At 43.0% G+C, this 21,044-nt stretch overlaps 1 protein-coding gene across 2 annotated transcripts in view; it reads left to right on the forward strand.

Moving 5' to 3' along the window:
- Positions 1 to 21,044, forward strand: part of RAB30 (RAB30, member RAS oncogene family) — a 79,240-nt gene that overhangs the window by 39,185 nt on the left and 19,011 nt on the right. For both annotated transcript variants that reach the window (XM_019752547.2, XM_074335689.1), the window contains exons 2-3: positions 16,538 to 16,638; positions 19,654 to 19,737. In XM_019752547.2, the coding sequence (XP_019608106.1) occupies positions 16,546 to 16,638; positions 19,654 to 19,737 (177 nt within the window). In that variant the 5' untranslated portion in view covers positions 16,538 to 16,545. The remainder of the gene's footprint in view (positions 1 to 16,537; positions 16,639 to 19,653; positions 19,738 to 21,044) is intronic.

Below are 21,044 nucleotides of genomic sequence, written 5' to 3' on the forward strand. Positions count from 1 at the left end.
GGGCCACTTCCTAGCACAACCCTGGTCACTTGCTTCCTAAGGTAGCCACGTAAAGAGGAAGGAAACAAAATGACCATGTTCCTTAATTTCCATCTTCACTTTTGTTGAATATAAATCCACAACTGGCATTTAAAAGTCTCTTTACTGCCCTGTTGTAGTCATTGAAAAGTTTACTCTTACAGGGTTCTCCCTTACACTGCACCGGTTAGTGCCCCGTGCTCTCCTCAAACCCACTCTGAATGTAAAAGGGCAACAGTGGAGGGTCCTACAGCTAGTAGGACCACAGCCAGATGTGCAATGAGTGATATTTGAGTGAAGAAAAGGCAATAATAAAAGTCTGTATGAGGAACAGGACTTGCTTACATGGAAGAAGGGAGTGTGTGTTTGTGTTGTCTCTCACAAGTTCTCTAACTATTCGGCTATCTCTGTTATTAGTCACTGCAGAGACTGGAGTTGGGTTTTTTTTTTTGTTTTTTTTTTTTTTTGCAAATACATACTACTGTATTACCGTGTTTCCCTGATAATAAGACCTAGCCAGACAATCAACTCTAATGTGTCTTTTGGAGCAAAAATTAATATAAGACCTGGTCCTATATTATATTGTATAATATTATATAAGACCCGGTCTTATATTATAGTAAAATAAGACCGGGTCTTATATTAAGTTTTGCTCCAAAAGATGAATTAGAGCTGGTTGTCCGACTAGGCCTTATTTTCGGGGAAACACGGTATATATATTATAGTCAGTGGTGTGGTGGAAAGAGATGCACCTTTGAGTCAAAACAGACCTGGATTAGTATCCCAGTTTCTCCGCCTACCAATTATTTTACCTAGAGCATATTATTAACTTCATTAAGACTAGTCTTATAGATCTTTGTCCTTATAATTATGTCCCTTCTCTTTGCCGTTATTAAATTTACCCTCATACCGGAAAATTCTCTGTAGCAAATAAGCATACTCCAATATTTCTTAACTGAAAACAAACAGATCCCAAAATATTTTCTAATTTTATCTATTAAATATTGCAAAATAAATTTATTATTTAACTTTAAACTCGACATTATCTCCTCCTCTAGCTGTCTTCTAGTTTCTTTGTTCCTTTTCTCAGTAAAACTTAAAGGTTGTCCGTAGTTTTGTTTTTGACTTCTTCCCCTCTAACTCTCCCTATCATTCCACCAGGACTGTTCTCGTGTCTGTGTCAACTAATGACCTTCATGTAGCTAAATCTAAGGCCAGCGCTTTGTTTTAATCTTACTTATTGCCTCAGCAGCATTTGACAAGGCCGATCACTGCTTTCATGGAAACTGCTTTTCTGGGTCTCTTCCTGTCTGTCTGTGCTCTTCTCCTCACGTCTCCTTCTCTCCTCTGATCTCTAAGTGGTGATGTGCCCCATATGTTCTGAAGTGGCCCCCTTCTCTTTTTTATTTACTCACTTCCATAGATATCCTTGTCTAATCCATTGGCTTCAATAATATCCATTTGCCCTTAACTTTGCATCTTTATCCTCAAACTTCCTCTGGAACTCCACGTCCAGTTAGGTGTCTCACAGGCATTGCAAATTTCACATGGCTGAGAGAGAACTCTTGATTTTGTCTCCACTCCAAACTTTCTCTTCCCTCAATCTTCCCCACCTCAGTAAGTGGGGCTACTATCCCCCCAAGTGCTCAAGCCAACGTATCGAGGCATTACTTTTGTTTTTGTTCTTGCTTCCCCATCATCGCCCAATCCTTCAGCAAGTCCTATCTTCTTTATCTTCAAAACCATTCCCAAATGTACCTGCTTTCCCCCATCTTTACTACCAGCACCCTAATCCAATCCGCATCATCTCTCACCTAGACTATGTGCAGTAGCCTCCTCACCTGTCTCCTTTATCCACCACAATACCCTCTATTATAAGGACCAGAGAAATCTTTAAACAAAGTTAATCAGTTTGCATCACATTTCTTAACTGCGCCCCTCTGCCCCCCAGGTGGCCTCCCATTGCGCTGAGAATCAAACCCAAACTCTGCCCTGGCTGATCAAGCTCTGTGTGACCTGCTCTACGTCCGTCTCTCAGCCTCTTCTCATTGACCATGCACCTAGCCTCACGGCTCTATTTTTGGTTCCTTGAACATGCCAAGTTCATTCTCACTTGAGGGATTTTGCACTAGCTATTCCTTTAGTCTGAAATGCTCTTTTTTCAATCTTCATGTGCTTGGTCTCGTTCTTATTCAAATCTCATCTTAAATATAGCCACCTCAGAGAGTCCTTCTCTGATAACCCAGCCTAAAATAGCTGTCTAGTCAACCTCTTTCCCTTCCTCTTGTTTTAATTCTCTACTAGCCATTGTCACTGTCTGATATTTTTCTTGTTCATTTGTGTATATGCTCATTTCTCCATCCACTCATCCATTCCTTGCTTTATTTTCTACCCGCCTGGAATGTATGTTCTATGAAAGGGGCACTTGGCTTGTTCATCACTGTAGCCCCTGCTCCTGGCCCAGTGACTTACAAATGTATGGAGTGAGTGAATATGTGTTTCTCATCTGTAAAGTGGAGGGGTTTATATACTTATGTCTCAGAGTTGTTGAGGACTTGCGCTTTCTAATTTGATAATGCATGTAAAGTGAATAGTTCTCTGTCTAGGACACTGTGCTTAATAAATAGAAACTGTATTTTTTAAAAGTATCTAGATCATCATAGACATTCAACAAAGATTACTTCTCTTTCTTGCAGTCTGGGTCCCCTGAAATATTTTATATTTCAATAACCTTCATTCTGGACAAAATGAAAAGTACTCTTCAGTTAGCTGTGTCTCTCTATTTGTTTCTGAAGACAAGGTTTAAAAACCTATTCAATGAATACTCAACTTCAGCTAGTTTTAGAACCATTATTAATGTCATTTCTGTCTCCCTCCCCCTAATATACACAGAGACACTTCATTATAACAAGGTTTGGCTTTCTCTAGGGAGATTATAATTTTCTTCTTCTCTTTGGTTATATGATCTTTGCCAATTAATTCTCCATAGGCTCAAAGTGTTTTGGGGTTTGATTTCCTCATCCTGGTATTTAGGTTCTCTGAGAAGTAGTCCCCGATTCTGATCATTTTGCTTTTGCATTTATTTAATAAATATTTACATAGGGTGCACTACGTGCCAGGCCATGGGGATACAGATAGGAATGACAGGGGCCTCTGTCCTGAAGGTCTAGTGGGGGAAGCAGGATACATAAACCAGTGAGGACAATCAAGTGTCCATGCTGGGTTGTCTCCATAGAACATAGAAGAGGCACAAAGGAAGGAGTGGCTAATACACGTGGAGCTGGAGGGAAAGTTTCCGAGATACGTGGTTGCTCGGCAGCCAATGAGGAGAGTAAAGGTGAGGAGGGAACGAACCTGCCTCATGGTCCGCACTCTGGGAGCTGGTGTGGCTGCGTGATCACAGGGTGATGGTAACTCAAAGGTCACAAGAAACAAAGCCAGAGACATGAGCGGGGGCTGGGTCATGGATGGCTCTGTGTGCGCTGCTAGGGAATGTGAACTTTGTCCAACAAAACAACCACCCCAGGAGCAGCACCTAACATTTACTGAGGGTTTCCTATAGGCGGGTTCTCTTCTTCATGCTTTAGTGTGTTAATTCCTTTAATCCCCACAACAACCCTAGGAGACAGCTACTGTTATCACCCTTGTTTACAAATAACGAAACACAGTCACCCAAAGGAGAGAGCACTTGCCCAAAGCCACCCGACTCAGAAAGGCAGAGGCAGGACTAAGACTCAGGCCCTTTGGCTTCAAAGTTCACCCTCTTCACCAGAGCACCTTACTTCCTCTCAGGTGGCTTTGTGTAGGCAGCTGGGAGCCCCTGAGGAGACTGAAGTGCGCGAGAGACATGGTCAGATTAATTCTGTGGGAAGGTTGCCGTGGAGTCCCACTGCATCTTGTACAGGGGTTTGTGTCTAAAAGCTTCTAAGGCAAAGAGTGCACAATTCCATTTGCCCTTGAAGTGAGGAGTATCCGAGTAAAGTTTGCTGCATCAGCTGTGGCGTCTCGTGTCTCAGTCAGCCCGATGCAGCCGCTCTTCCCCTAGCCTTGAAACACAGGGCTGTCTTTGGTGGACACGCATGTAAGAGGTGACTAGTCGGTTGTTTGAGGCCCTGTTGTTTGAAAAGCACAAAAGTGTCACCCTCCTATGGAAACTGAGCCCCCTCAGTGGTGACAACAAACTCAGTGACCCCTCTTACTTTCTCTAGACTTACTTAATAGGCGGCTGAGCCCCCAAATCACCAAGATGGTGATTTCCCAGTTCCTCTAGCTGTCCTGGGAGGAGTGGCATGGATGTAAGTTAGGCCTGTGGGTGATGACAGCAGAGTGGAAGCAGGACTACATGTGAGTGGGGACGTGGGAAGAAGGCTGAGAGAGCAGGCAGAACAGGGCCGCTGCTGCCCAGGTGTGGGAGGTTCGCCCTAAGGAAGAGGGGAGCCGGGAGACTGGAGAGTAAGCATGTGAGAGATGTCAAGTTTAGATATTCTGGACCCAGTGACCGACTGGGTTTGTTCCCTTGAAGCTTCTTCTGATCTGAAAACCTAGTTCAGCATCGTGTCTGTGTTTTCAGAGTCTGATAAAATCCCTTCTAATTTCCAACCATGTCCACTTTAGTATTTAGTAACACAGTACTCTCCACGTTGCTGGCTGATGGCTGCTGAAATAGGCTTAAGAGTCTTCTGCAGGTGTTAGGAACTTTGATGAATCCATCTGGCTGTCACAGTGGTGCAATATTTCTGTGTGTTGTTATAAACAGATGTTAAATTAGGTCAGTTCTCTTGATAGCACTTGAAAACACCCACCGCTATGTTCTCTTACAGGTCTTATGTTAAGTTCAGTAATTTTTTTAAAAATTGAAATGATTTTTTAACTACTTTAAAGAAAACAGTATCATTACAGCGATAAAAATAAAAACAAAACAAAACCACCCAGTGACTAGGAAAAAGAGACAGAGAAAAGCACATCAAAATGTCAACAGTGATTATGTTCCTTCTGGTAATTTATTTTCCCCTTTTCTATGTTTTCTAAGTTTTTAAAAAATGTGTCTATGGCACATGCAAAATGTTTAAAAAGTTGTATAAAGAAAAGGACCAAACTTAAAAAAAATAAAAATAAATAATAATAAAATACTAAGGATTATAATAATGCCATAATCCTAACACAGCGTATGTTCTTACTTTTGAAATGCCCTTGTTCACACACATGCTTATTTTTCATAGCTGCAGTCCTGACAAGTGCAGCGTTGTGTATCCTTTTTATTTTACAGCCTATTGTCAACATTATTTCATATTTCGACATAGTTTTCATAGTTGGCATTTCTAATGGCTGCCCTGCATTCCATGGTGTTGATGTTCCATACTGAACTATCCCTTGTTGGACATTTGGATTGTTTCCACTTCTCTTAGATAAGATGCAGTGAGCATTTTTGTTCACTTAGCATTTCGAGTTTGTTCAGTTCTTTCCTTAAAGTGAATTCCCAGCAGTGAGCTCACTGCATGAAAGGTTTGAACTCTGTAATGGTTTTGTTTTGTACCAAGTAAGACCATGATTTTAAAAGAGATGGTTGCTAGCTGTGTGTGTGTAGCAGTCTCATGTTTCCCTCGCCAGTATTGAGTCCCTATGACATCCTAACAAAGTGTGTTGTTTCTAAACGTCATGTTTGTTGAAGAAAATTAGAAGAGATATAAATATTTAAAGAAGGAAATAAGCTATGCGTAACCCCCCCACCCAGAGGTAAGCATTTAAGAAATGTATTTCCTTCCGAGTATATATTTCATAACGTTACTTCGTGTGGCTCTACGAAAGTATAACCTCTTCTCAATTGTTGGATGGAGGTTTCACTCCTCTCTCCATTTTGGAGGTCTAGTCTAAGTAATATGGCAATGAACTCGTGAACAAATCTTTGTGCACATCTTGGAAACATACCTTGGGAAAATTCCCAGAGGCAGAATTGCTAGGTCAAGGATTATGGCCATTGTTAAGTCTTTTGATGAGTATTAAAAACTTGCCGTTGAGGAGAGTGGCACCACTTTATACTTCCCCCAGTTAGACGTCTATAGGAGACTGGCTGGGTGCAAGGTGATGAGAACCTGACCCAGGCAGGCGCAGTAGAGACACAGGTGGAGCAGAGGGGGAAGTAAAGCTGCAGGCCTTGGTGACAGATGGCCTGTGGCATGTGGCATGTTCTCTCTCTCTCTCTCTCTCTCTCTCTCTCTCTCTCTCTCTCTCTGTAGAATTTCTACCTTATCTTCCACATCAGAATTTACCAGGAGATAGACAAGATAATTTACAGGGAAGCACTTAGCAAACGTGAGGTGCTGTATAGATGTAAAAGCTTACTGATAGTAACAGTAACTAAGAAATCCCACCCAACAGGGCTGTTTCCAGGATGAAATGGGCTGTTGTGTGTAAAGCACCTAGGCCCTAGACAAACAGTCATTCTCTTGAATGACACAGAACCTGGCACACACTTGAAAGACAATCTTGGGCGAATTCCTGTGTGTGATCCTCATCCGTTGGAGGGCCAGAGCATGTGGACACGCTTCCCTTTTCCTTTTCTCTGGCTCTGCTTAAACAGCTGATAAGGGTTCAGCCTAGAGTGACAGCATTCTGGCAGGGAAGGAGACACCTCTGTCCTTGGGCCGTGGGTCCCTCAGGTGGGAGGAAGCCTTGAGCCCACTCTTGGGCCGCAGCCCTGATCTCTGGCTGCCTGGCCGGGATGCATTGTGCGCTCAGCCTGGGGGAGGAGACCGAAGGTGCTGATAAGGAGGCCCTTCCTGTCGAGCCAGACAAGCTCAGGAAGGCTTCTGCAGAGGAAAGATTAGACACAGTCCTTGATTTCGAGAACACAACAGGGGAGGGCAGTGGGACAAACACCCCCTCCCCCCAGCTCTTTGTGGGTGGTATTGTTTATTGTTGGAGGGGAACAACAGAGGGAGCTTGGCCACTTGTGCAGAAGATGGAAACAGCAAGTCGGGTCTGGAAAGGCCTTTTTCAGATCAGTTCAACAAACATGTTTTGCAGACAGAAGCTGTCCGTCTTGGAAGAGGATTAATGAGTGGGAAGGGTGCCTTTCTTTTCCTCAGAAAGAAGGTGCCAGTATTTCCAGGAGCATCCAAGACTCTGTGCCCTGTCAAGCACCTGCGCCCTGGTGCTGTGGTAAAAAACAATGAGCTCTGCCTGGGGAAATTAGCTCGAACTGAATGGGGCCCAAGTGGGCCCAGTGCAGTGGCCCTCCCTTCTCCTCTCACCTCTCTGTAGGAAACCAAATCTGTGCTCAGCACAGACGCCTTGTCACTGTGGAAGGTGACAGAGCACTTCAACAGGATGATTCAGACATTTGCTTTGGTTAATGCTGGTGAAATGTTGTTTTGAGCCTTAATTTTCATTGTCCTTATATGTCTGGCATCCCAAATCTATTGTGTATTTCTAGGAAATAGGAAAATATAAAAGACAACATATACAAAGAATAAAATAATAAGATATCTTATTGTCTTGCTTTTTGAAAATAATACTGTGGGGATCTCAGGCCTACTTTTTATTTTTTTATTTTTTATTTTTTTACATATCCATAAAAATATTCCCAAGGGCTGCTTTTGACTTCTTTTCCATTGATGGGTCCATGCCAGCCTCCCTGGCATTTCTGCCCATGGCCTTGCTCAGTCGGGATTTCTCCTCGCAGAGCTTCTGTGTCCTAGCAGCAGCTCTGATTTAGAGTCAAGGGACCCATGTATGCTCTTCTGACTCTGTTGCTCGCATGCTGCGTATCCTGAGGCAAGTTGCTTTCTTGACGTCAAATCCCTTTTCTGTAAAAAAGGGGGAAAAACACAAGATCTTCCTGCTTCTTCAGGAAGATGCTGCGTCAGAGTGCCGTGAGAGTAATTTCCGAGCGGTAATACATGACACAAATGTGTGAGAGTTTTATTTTTATTAGTGACACAAATATTGTTCTCTCCATTGGTTTTGGCCGTCTTCCGGTACTTGGTTTTGAGAGGTGTGAAAGCATGAATCCACCGTGTAGGGACTTGCTGTACTGAGATATAGTTTAACAGAGAAGCAGTGTCACACACACCACTAACTGGAAAAAGCAACCCTAGCGTCTGGGTGGGACAGTCCTTCCTTGTCACGTGAAAGGGTGCAGCACAGCAGACAAAGAAAAAGACAGAAAGAAACAGAGCACCCCAAACAGATGATATAAAAAGGGCCTGTCTCACACTATTAGGAAATGGCTTGCCTTTTGAGCACTACTGTAGACTGAAAGGGACGGCAGAGGATGATTTGTTGACAGTTATCTTCTTTCCTAGAAAGACCTGGATACTACAGCCTCCCCAGAGGCAGCCTGTTGCTAGTTTTCTTTTGTATCCTTCGGGAGATACTTCATAGACATAAAGATAAATAAATAATTATATGCCCCCCTTTTCATACTCTACACACCATTTTCCTTCTTGCTTGTTTGAGTTAATGCATCTTGCAGGTGCCCATATACGTTCACGTGGTACATTGATGTAGAGTTCCTAAAATCTGTGTGTACAACCATTTTCCTGCCGATGGTTTCGGTTGTTTCATATTTGCTATTGCAAACATTGTTGTAATGAACACCTTACTCCATGTGTCTTTGTACACATGTATCAGTATAAGTGTAGGATAGATTCCTAGAAGAGGAATTGCTGGGTCAGAGGGTTTGTAATAGCCTTTTACAATTTAAATCAGTTTTGCCCTCTGTAGAGGTTACGTTGATTTGCCTCTCACCACGTGTACACCAGTGCCCCGTTTCTCCATACTCTCTCCACTATGGAGTGAACCTTGCCAATCTGAGATGAAAAATGGTTTCTGATTATACATTCATTGTAATTTTCATTATAAATTGTAATTTATAATTCAATTTTTGAATTATAGTTTATCATTATGAATAATAAATTCATTAGAGTTTGATTGACTCTTATGAATGAGGCTGATCGTTTAAAAAAATATATGTGCCGTTTTTATTTCCTGTCTTGTAAACTATCTGCTCATATCTTTTGCCCATTTTTTCTATTGGGTTATTCAATTTTTCTTATTGATTTGTAGGAACTCTTTATGCATTTAAGGAAGTTAGTCCTCAGTTATATGTATTTCTGATATTTCAGTCAGTTCATTTTTTGTTGTTTTGCCATGCAGAATTTTTTAAAATTTTAATTAGTCAAATTAGTCAATCTCTTTATTTTATGGCCATGATCTTGAGTAATTCTTAGAAGGTCATCTTAAAAACTTCAAGATTTTATATCTATCATGCTTTCTTCTTGTACTTTCATACTTTTATCTTTCAAAATCCAAATCTTTAATATGTCTGGAAATTATTTTATTTATTTATTTATTTTTAAAGATTTTATTGGGGAAGGGGAACAGGACTTTATTGGGGAACAGTGTGTACTTCCAGGACTTTTTGCCAAGTTGTTGTCCTTTCAGTCTTAGTTGTGGAGGGCGCAGCTCAGCTCCAGTTCCAGTTGCCATTGCTTGTTGCAGGGGGCACAGCCCACCATCCCTTGTGGGAGTTGAACTGGCAACCTTGTGGTTGAGAGGACATACTCCAACCAACTGAGCCATCCGGGAGCTCAGCGGCAGCTCAGCTCAAGGTGCCATGTTCAATTTTAGTTGCAGGGGGCACTGCCCACCATCCCTTGCGGGACTCAAGGAATTGAACTGGCAACCTTGTGGTTGAGAGCCCACTGGCCCATGTGGGAATTGAACCGGCAGCCTTCGGAGTTAGGGGCATGGAGCTCCAACCGCCTGAGCCACTGGGCCAGCCCTGGAAATTATTTTAGTATAAGGAGTGAGATAGAGTTTCAATTTAGCTTATTTCCGGAAAGACGTGGTTTTCGAATCCTGCACTTTTACTCATTAGCTGTGTATTTTTGAACAAATTAACCTCTCTGAATCTCAATTTCCTTATCTGTGTATATAATGGGAATAATAATAACACCTACCTAATGGGGCTGTTGAAACAGTTAACTAAGATTATATACAGAAAACGTTAGGACAGTTCCTGGCACATAGTAAGTGTTCAAATCATGGTCCAAATACCCAGGAACCTGGGAAAACATAGCGTGTTCCAACAGAGGGGAGAGAAGTTCTAGGTGGCTAGGATCCAGAGTTCACCTTGCAACTCACTGGTGTGTGTCTAATGGTGAGTCATTTTATCACCTAAACTCCCAGTTTCTTCACCTGCATAATGAATGATAAGAAGTAGCTCTTGATACTGTTGGCAGGTCCAGATTAGATCACATCTGTGAAAGCATTGTGTAACCTTTAAGGGGCCATATAAAATGCTGCAGATTTTGGCCTGGTGAATGAGGAGCAGCCACGGCACAGGTGGGTGTTAGACATCCCTGGCCAAGGAAAATAATTACCTTGCAATAACATGAAATTAGCTACTGATGTAAAGCAAGTGAGCTTGGAACAGTTGATTATAGTCATGTTTAGTAATTGCCATCTAGTAATTAAGCAATAAGGAGCTTCCTGAGACAGAACCTTGTTAGAGTGAAAGACGGATCAAATGCTTTCAATTCAGTGTATACACCTTGAGCACAGCAGTGGGATATGCAGACCTGAGTGTCTTGTTGAAGCGAGCTTCCTACCATAGGGGCAATAGACGAGCAGAGTATGGCCCTGCCGCTGGGCGGATGCACGTGCAGAGATGTACTTGGAGGAGCGTTCTCAGTGCTCTGACATTGTCCAGGAGGGAGACACTTCACCTGCAGAGCCCCACAGCCAGTCTGAACCCAGTCCCCGAAGTCTGGCCCAGATTCTAAAGAACTCCAGCTCAGTAATCTCTTCTTCAGGGTCACTTGTTGCCCTGTTGTTTACCTCTGTTTGGTTGTTTTGGATTTCTCAGTCATATGTTGTTCCTCAGGCCCTGCCCATGTCCCTCTGCAGATTCCGGATGCTAATGGTCTCTGTAGACCACGAGTTCTGATTTGGGGTTTGGGGAAAATACCACTCTACAGAAAACAACAACCAAAATCTTTGTATGTTATGATTTTGATTTTTTGTTTTAAAAATCCATAAATAGACACAGACAATAGTTTAGTGGTTACCAGAGGGTAAGGGGGGAGAGGGGTGGGAGATGAGGATAAAGGGGATCAAATATATGGTGATGGAAGGAGAACTGACTCTGGGTGGTGAACACACAATGGGATTTATAGATGATGTAATACAGAATTGTACACCTGAAATCTATGTAATTTTACTAACAATTGTCACCCCAATAAATTTTTAAAAATCCATAAATTTACAAAATATGCACATAGATATGAGTATATATAAATTGAAGGAAAAAAAACAACTAGAAGGATGTATACCAACATGTTGACTGTAATTATCCCCAGGAGGGGGTATCGGTAGGGAAAGAGCTTATGGGTGATTTTCTTTCCTTTTTGTTTGGCTGTATATTTTTGCCATCTGTATATATGACTCTCGTTAGAAGGGTTAAACAAACAACAACATTTGATTATTCTATTTCTAAAAGGGTTGTTATTCCATATATTATCTTATTTGCCTCTCAAGCAAGTCAGTGATATAGGTTCTAATATTATTCCAGTTTTATGGATGAGGAAACTTGACATAGTTAACTGTAGCAGAGCCAAGTCTCTTGATTTCATTATCATGCGGCATCTTTGGTATGAGAACGGGAGGACACGCTGACCCGGGAAGGGGCTGTGGCGCCTATCCACCCCACCCTCTCAGTTTACAGACCAAGGTTGAGACCCTGAAAGGAAAAAGGATCTGAGTGAGACACATGGTTTTTGAGCAAGGACAAGTTCCCAAAATATCATTTTCTTGAGCGAGGTTGGGGTCAGAATGCAGGGCAGGGATCTGGCCCTCTGTTTACCAGAAGCCTTGACTTTATCTATTATACTGAGCCCAAAGGACAGGGGGGAAAGTGTTCTGAAGTACAACAGTGAATACATTTTTTTCTTACTTTGATAAATGGTTTATGTTGCCAAAATCAAATTGCTTAAAATGGTTTTTTTCTTTTTAACTTTTTCCTAGTACATATTGTTTCCTGTATCATTTTTTACTCGTTTTTTTCTTCATCTATTTTTTCTTTCTGAATCTTATGCACATATCCATTTATTTAGAGCTATTGCAATTATGATAGTTGGGGTTTTGCTTGTTTATCTGAGTAGTGTTCATGTTTATATCTCCTGTGCCTGGTACTTAGTTACATGGATGAATGATAGAATTGGGGGTGTTGTATGCAGGGAAAAGTCTGGGTCCAGCTCCTAAAAGAGACCTGGTCTCAGAGGGCACAGTGAGGAGCTGTGCTTGTCTGATCTGGAAGCAATGTGGGTGTCTGCTTCCGGAGCACAGAGATTCTAGAATGCTGCAGTTCAAGGGGTTCTAGGGTTCCATTCAACTGAGCCTCCGGCCCTGTAGCAACACTGTCATCCACGAGGCAGAGGGCAGCAGCGTCCTATTTCCGAAGGAGGTGGGCTTTGGAGTTTGATGGATGTGGGTCTGAATCCTGGTCCTAAGACTGACTGGCTGTGTGACTTTAGGATAATCTCTGTGCCTCAGTTTCATCTTCCCTAAGCTGGGGATGATCATAATAGTACCTACCTCGGAGGGTTGTTGTGAGGATTACATGAGCGAATACATGTAGAAGAGAACCTGGCACATAGTAAACAGTGACTAAGTGTCAGCTATTATTATTATTATTAACAATAACAGAATATGAAATTCCTAAAATAGTGCTTGGCCAGTAGCATATTTGGGACATGTTTGCTCCCCAGACATGGTGTGACTTTGCTGCCAATTTAGGGCTGATTGTAGCTAACTGGCAAGCTGTCTCATCACATGTGATCGGTGATGCCTGAGCTGTTGTTACCTTACGTACCAAACAGAACAGCTTCCTTGCAGTGCAGTTTCCAGAGAATCTCGTGAGCTTTTCATGCAGCCGTGTGTTTTCTATTAGAAATAAAACAGTAACTACAGCAGGTAACCTGGAATTTACCATCCAGCCTTAGCCCCAGACAGCCAGCAGTTTTAAAGAGACTGAACACGTTTTCCCCCAGAGGTTTATTTAAAAAATTCAACAGAGCATTAACGTAATTTCTTCTAGAAAGGAGAAGGGCCTTAACTTGTTTTCTGTGCCTCACTCCATGTGGTAGCCACATGAGACTTGACTGTGAGCTTGACTCACCAACGAACTCTTTGCCTTCCTTCCCTACAGACGCATCACTTGGGCACTGTGAACCTTCTCTTAGGAGCCCTGTTTCTCAGGTCTTTATTTTTGGGTGTCCTCCTCTGGATTCTCTGCTTGTTTCTTTGACCTCTGCCAAAGATGGAGAAGTAAATGTGTGGCACACAATTAAAGCACTGAAAAAGATTGCGGTCCCGTTCTGTGTTCCCTGTTCCTTGGCTTATGAAAGCAGTGAGCTGTGGCCCATGGGTGGTCCACGGGGCCTTATGATTTTCTGCTGTCTTTGTGCCTATCTCTGAGGTTTGTTTATTTTTCACTGTGTTAACAGACATTTTGAGTGTTAATGAACATACCATGTCCCCGAGTTTAAATGCAGAGTTTGACCTTGATTCTTACGTAAACTACTACAGTGTAGTAGAATGAGTTTTGGGTTTGAAGCTACAGGAGAAGAGAGAAGGAAAATCACGTTTCTTAAGTGCTCACCCATTATCATTCAATTCATCGTATGTCTCTTAAGCTCCTACTGTGAGCCAGGTATTGGGAAAGGCAGTGCAAGGCAGTGGTGCAGGGACATGGGTCTGGGACCCGGGCTGTCTGGGTTTGAACCCCAGTTCCACAGGTTAAGTGGGACCCACCATTAAGTGGGATCTTAACAACTTGTTATGTAACTTCTCTTGTGCTTCCATATGTCCATCTGTCAAGTTATGATGCTAATAGTATCCGCCTGGAAGGATTGTCTTGAGGGTGAAGGGAATTACTAGAGTAGAGCGAGATGAGAATGATGACAGTGGTAGCAATGCGATGGGTTGGGGTCCGGACTCAGCCAGACACGGCATTATTCTCATGCTGCTCATGGTCGCACGTGCGTGTGTGTGCATGCGTGCACGTGTGTGTGTGTGTGTGTAGGGCAGAGGAGCTGAGGGATGGTGGTGGAGTGTGAGACAGGTGTATATGATTAAGCACAGAAAAGCATGGTGAGTATTACTAACAGAGGGGAAGGGTATTGTGGGAGCATACAGCAGGGGGATCCATCCCCTGTCCCAGGTCAGAGAAGCACACTAGAAAGAGCGGTGTGTAAGCTGAGATCTAAAGGAGGAATAAAAGTTAGCCGGGCTGCAGGCAGTGAGGGGAGGTTGTGCTCTGTGTTCTGGGTAGGGGGAACAGTATGTGAAGGTCTGAAGGGAAAATCCCGTGGTGTTTAAGAAACTGAATAAAATCAGTGAGCTTAGAGCACGAGGTGTGAAGAGAGTGCTCAGAGACTGGGCTGGCAATAATAAAGGCAGAAACCAGGTGGTGGAAAATGTGTGTCATATGACGGAGTTTGGGTGACTAAGAGCCAGGTACTGTTCTTGGGGGTTTTCATGAATTCCTTCAAGTATCCCATCTCTGTGATATAGGTTGTATTAGCCCCATTTTGTTGATGGGGAAGTCAAGGCTCTAAAAAGTTGCCCCCTGCCCAAAGGCATAGACTTAGAAGGTAGTAGAGTCAGGATTTGAACCTAGGCTTTTCTGGTTCCAAAGCCGAGTTCTTTTGCTGACACCATATCCTTCTGAACTTGAGACCCGACTGTTAGTTTCCTGACTTCGGGCCACCTTCTTAACTTCTTTCAACTTTAGTTTACTCACCTGTAAAATAGGTACCGTATTCATAAATACCAACCTCAGAGACTTGCGAAAACAATGGGAATTTACTCAAAGTGTCAATCAAGCACAGTGTCTGGAATTTAGCAAGTTCAACAACAGCCTTTGGATGCAGGTTCTTGACAGAGAAAAGTTTTTCCTTCACGGTCCCAGGAACTGAGACAGAACCTCATGAGCTGACCCCTGCATGTGGCTTAGTTGTCAGTCATCTTTCCAAGGATCAGTTGAAATCCACATAGAAATCTCTGCACACAGGAAATCGACTCCTGCGGGTACTTAACAGGTCCCAGTGCAGTGGGCAGTCCTGCTGCCCTGCCACCCTGCAATTATTTGCACTTCATCTGGCTGGTGGGAGTGACCCCGAGGCTTCTCTAGCTCTCCCAAGCATCCGTCCCCCAGGGGCTCGCTGACCATCCTTTTCAAACTCCTCTAGGACCCACCGGGCTTGTTCTGCCTACACCTTGTTAAATGAGCTCTGTTGCTGATTTGAAATGAATTGAACATTATTGTTGTTGTTTAACTTTTCTCATGTTGGTCTCGAGGGCAGAGAATGTCTCATCTCTGTATTTCCTATGGTGATGAGCGTAGTAATATTGTAGGTACTCAGTAGATTATAATTGTTTTCACCAGGATAGGGCTTTATGGATATCAAGGCTCTTTTGTATAGGTTTTTTTTTTTTTTTAATCTTCACAACAGTCCTTTGGAGTAGACAGAGCATGCAGTATTCTTTTTAGCACAATTGGAGAAACTAAGGTCTACACTTAAGCAATAGGACCATTCATTGATTCTTTAATTCTAGAGTAGACGTTTAGGTGTAGCTGTCCCATGGGCTAGAAAAATAGAGCTGAAAGGCGTAATCCCTTCCCTCAAGGATGAGGCAAACATTTGAACAAATAATTATATAGAGCAAGTGAAGTTTTAGGATAGAGGAATGATGAAAGTGTTTAACTTTATTTGGGGAAGATCAGTGAAAAATACAGAGAGAAAGAGATGGTTGCACGGGGCCTTAAAGGATTCACTACGATGCAGAAAGGGGGGGAGGGAAGGCGTCCCAGACAAAGGAAACGACATACACCAAAGCCCAGAGGAATGAAAAGACAGGTACTTTGGGAAAAGACAGCATCAGTGTGGCTGGCAGGAGGTGGGCAGCAGTGGGGTGGAGATAGCAGAGCGAGGTGGAGATAACTGCCACTGGTAAGGCCCTGACTCCCAGGACTGACAAGAAACTGAAAGCTTCCTTTCTTCATTCAGTCTCCCAGCCCCTGGCCTTCCCAGAGGAATACACAGCCTAGACATAAACCACTTCGAAGCTTCGGATGGACTTTCCTTTGCCCTGCTCCCATGCACCCCCAGCTTGTTTGCACATTGATTTGTAATCTCCTTACCATGCGAAAAGAAAACACATCACATGAGCGACCTGCAACCTGACTAGTTGGAAGAATAAGGGTCACCAGGTGGAAGGGCATCTGTGTCATTAACTCTGTGGCGTGAGGTACCTGGGAAAGAATAAAGTCCATCTGTGACCAAACAGCTGTGTTCTCTCTCGTGGGCAGGGTCACCAGAGGGAAGCAATAAATTGCTGTTCAAATGAGTCGAGACTGTCGTTCCCCTAGGAGAAGGGCAGGCCCAGCTTGAGCTCCGTGGACACGTCTGACCAGGCCCCATCTCACTCTTGTCTGTATTTGTTTGCCTTGCAGCTGTGTAAATGAGTATGGAAGATTATGATTTCCTGTTTAAAATTGTTTTAATTGGCAATGCTGGTGTGGGGAAGACGTGCCTAGTCCGACGATTCACTCAGGTAAGAACTCGGAAGTTCAGGGTTGGCTTTCTTGGTCTGACCTGCAGGGTTACGGGAACCTAATAGAATGGGTGATTGGCCCAATGCCAGCCTCTTGGCTGCCAATTCTTAAGGCACCCTTTGAAAGCATCAGCTTTGTAGCCTAATTGAGAGTTTTTAAACCATCTCAAAGGAGCATGGCTCAGTATGTCACCACCACCCTCCCACGCTTCTTGTTGCTTCCTTTAATGAAAGGGGCAAGTAGTTTTGCTTTCAGTGTGCAGTAGCAAAAATAGATTATTCGATTAAAAGATAGAGTATTAGTAATAATCCAAAGGTAGAAACAAATGTATCTGGACATCAAATTAAACCTAACTATTAATTTTTTAAAAACTCAAATACAAACTAAACTAATCAACTCCCTGCCTATGCCCTCATATGTCCTCCCAGAATACTAAGTGAATCGTTTTGGTTCAGAACTAAATATGCTGATTTTTCTAGATCTATTAAATGGAAATGAAATGAGAACAGTGCAGGCTCTATTTGAACGAAATTAAATGTTCCCTCTGGGTCCTAATCGTATAATCTGAGTACAAGTTTCCTTTGGGGCCGCCCTTTTGAGAATTACTGCAGAGATTATATACCTGTTTTTATACAGGAATGGGTAGGAAATCATTCTGAAGTTGACCTTCTTTTGTGTTTTCCCGGAAAAATATGTATGGTGTCCTTTTCAGGATTATCGTGCTTGCATCTTGCATTTTCAGAAAGTGCTAGTTGGGAAAGTTGGGACTAGCTCTTCTATCTAAGACGTAGGGCAACCTGGTGTCGTGGAAAGAACATTGGCTTAGGAGTCAAGACACAGGTTCCAGGGTAAGCCACCCACCCTTGCGGGGCTTCCCTGCCTCCCTGCTGCACCCGAGGGGCCTGGTAATCTCCAAGGCCCCTTGCAGCCCTGTGCTTGTGTAGAAAATTAGAGAGGCAGATTGGATAACACAAACAGCTTTAGGGCAGAGAGTCACCTTTGGAAAGGCCAGGGGTTTTCCCATGGTAATGAACGCAGACGAGAACTCATGCTTTTTACTAAGCCTTAGCCTGGTGACATCGAAAGTAACAAGCTCACGCATTTGGGCTCAGTCAGCCATCATGACGTCACATGAGGAACTCCAAGTGGTTTTACTTCCACTTAGCATTAGTAATCTTTTCTGCTTTTGACAGGACAAGACTGCGAGATGTAGAGAAGGTTTCACTCCCTGTTTCAAAAATTCCCTTGACCTTGTCTTAGTTACTGAAAGATCCCTTAGAGATTATTCAGCCCACTGCTCTCATTTTATGGATGCAAAGCCCGGGTCTCGAGGGATGAAATGACTTCTTTGCAGCTCATGTCATGTGAGTGGCAAGGCTAGGATTAAAACCCAGATCATTTTTATCTTCTGCATGCCCTAACCTCTGAGACCATAGGGTCTTACTTTTCTCTTTAAAAGCATAAACCTTGTCATTAGAGGTAAAAATGCTTCAATTTTTCAACACTGGTTTTTACCAATAAGCACACCACTCCTTATTTTTCATTTCTGTCCACTTTTTACCCCTCCGAGTCCCTCTACTACCCCAAAAGTTCAGATTTCATAGGCAGAATTATGTTTGTTTTTGTTATTTAGTAGACAGTTAACATGAATTAGATTCAGCTGTTTTTGAGGCATGAGGGTTTGGGGAACAAAATGATGGGGGAAGACATTGGGAAGGATTTGTTTTATGTTTTGGCATTTGTTAGACTGCAAAACAGCTGGAGCTATAAACTTGAAGTTTGGCAGCCTTGTGTTTGAGCCAAACCAAAATAGAAGAAAATTGATTCAATATTTGCAAGTAAAGTTATGAATGTTTATGTTTACATCTTTTGCAGACATGCAGTGGAACATTTTTTGTTGATTTCATGCTCAGTCTTTTAAGTTTAAACTTTAATTAAGGAATTCTTTTCTTAGAGAGTGGACTTAATTAAAGATGCCCCAATCTTAGCTGCCAGAGCTAATAAAGTCCCTTTTACTTTAATTTCTGGGAATTGTGGACTATAAGTGAAGAGGGAAGAGAATCTCGGTGACCTGTTCTTTCTTGACAGAATTCCTTCCTACCTCTAAGTCCCTCCCTAAGTTTACAGGAAATATTATGTAACGGTAAATTACATTTCACATGTAATTTTGCTAAAATCTTGTTCAGCTTCCAGTTTGAGGAAAAGCTTTTTTTGTTTTGTTTTGAAATGCTAACATCAGCCTAAAACTCACTGAATTTGAGGCCCAGAGAGGGGGCCTGGTTTGCCTGAGGTCACACAGCGATCCTAAGGCTGCTGCCTCCTGGGTTAGTGCTACTTCTGCTATGCTTCCTCCCTGAATGACTTTGTTTTCTTCAATTGTCTTCCCAGGATCCTTGGTCCTGATCTCATGTCATTACGCATATGTACGTGTATGGTACAACTGAGAGAAATAGTTACCACCGTAAGGGCAGAGGGATATCCAAAAGCTTCCCTGTTTCCTTCATGTTTATGATATGGAGCTCTTGTTGGTTCTGTCGCATTGGTTGCCCACCCCCATGGCTGTCCATGCCCTAGCTGATAGCCAGTTTTAACCTTCCTTGATTTTACCTCTTTTAGAGCACGTATCCCTTTTGCCCTCACCGTGACAATCCCGACCTCACCCTGTGGCTCCATGCTCCTAGGCTCATGCTTGTGTCTGATTTTTGTTTCTTTCTTTGAAATCGGATCCCCCTGAACTTTCCCGATATTCTCCCTTCACTCTCTGCCTTCCTCTCCCTTTCTTTGTCCCCTTTCTTTTTCTTTCAGAATTTCTCTCTCCCCTTTTCTCCTTCCCCCAAAACATATATACATGTGAAGTGAAATAGGGCTCCCATGACACTAACCACAGTTCTCTTTACTACCAGTGAACTCAGCCAAAGGAAGGGGCTGGTGATGGGTAGTGATGGGGGAGGGGGGAGAATTTCATTTAGTTGAAAGATTCGCTTAATTGTTATTTTCCATTATTTTTTCTTTAGGGTCTTTTCCCCCCAGGTCAAGGAGCCACAATTGGAGTTGATTTTATGATTAAGACAGTGGAGATTAATGGTGAAAAAGTAAAGGTAAGATGCTAAGTGTTCAATAAGGCTTTTGTGCTATGTGAGAGGAAGCTGTGTTTTCATAACATTTATTATATCTCCTAATTGAAACCCACATTGAAAATAATATACTCAGCAATGGCAGCTTATTTCTAAACAGAGTTCTTCTATTCCCTCTGTGGGGGCAGGAAGGGGTTCTAGATGGTGTGTTTATAGATGGGAAGACACAGAAAGAAGGGTGAAGGCAGATTTGTCCTGTTTTCTCTCATGCCAGAGGAGATGTAAAAAGAAGGAAGAAAATTTTTTTTGCATCTCCTGAGTTGGGCCCATAAGCAGTGCTACGTTTTCTGAACAGCAGCTGCATGAAAGATCATACTGATTCCTGCATTTATTATGGATCATATGAATCATTTACTAGAGTTATTCTATCTCCCATCATACCCTTATTAATAGCAAGGGAGAAATGCTAAATGAATGAGGGGTTCAGAAGGCATCCATGAGATCTCCCTTCCCATTTGTGGCCTCTGAATGGTTTGGTACCTGTAAGAACTGTGGTATGTGCAATAACCAGAAAAGGGGAGATAGTGCTCATCACATACCTGATATGTGTCAGTCCCTCTGCTAGGTGATTTTACATGTATTGTCCTATTTAACTTAATCTGTACTGTAAGGTAAATTATCCTCATTTTATAGGTTGCAGAGAGGTTGAGTGACTTATTTTTCTGTGGCTTCACAGTTAGGAAGGGAAATAAGCAGGATGTGAACCAGTTTTGTGAGCTAGTGCACCCCACTGCTTCCCGGTCCCCCCTGCCATGAAAGAAGAGGTGAATGAAGGCACACTAAGCTCATCATGTTGGGCAGGGAAAAAAGGAAGATGATGGAGAGAAGTGTGAAGTGAGACTAAGTTACAGGGAAGGAGGGTAGAGAGACCTGCCCGTTCAGAGTTAGTAAAGTCTTATGTCAGATATTTCAGAGCTGCGGTGCATGGAAAGAAGCCAAAACCCTGGCATCGGCTGCACAGTGGAAACTGTGGCATCAGAGTCCCAGCTCGATCTCAAGCTAAGCATCCCAAGTTTGAGTCCCTGTCATTTGCATCCTTCTGCCCTATGTACATGAGCTCCGGCCTCCACATGCGGAGAAGGGAAGGGCAGAGAAGCTCCAGGGTGCTCTCCAGCATTCCGTAGACACAGACACAAGTGTTGAAGACGAGGCTCCTGAGTTGGGGAAAGAAGCTCTCCCAGTGTCTCTTCCAGCTCCGACTCCTCAGAGTGGTTCCTCAGTGTAGACATTTGCATCAAATACAGTAGAGATGGAGAGCTGGGGGCTCTGGA

Source organism: Rhinolophus sinicus, linkage group LG06, assembly GCF_036562045.2.
Source record: "Rhinolophus sinicus isolate RSC01 linkage group LG06, ASM3656204v1, whole genome shotgun sequence".
Classification (NCBI taxonomy): Eukaryota; Metazoa; Chordata; class Mammalia; order Chiroptera; family Rhinolophidae; genus Rhinolophus; species Rhinolophus sinicus.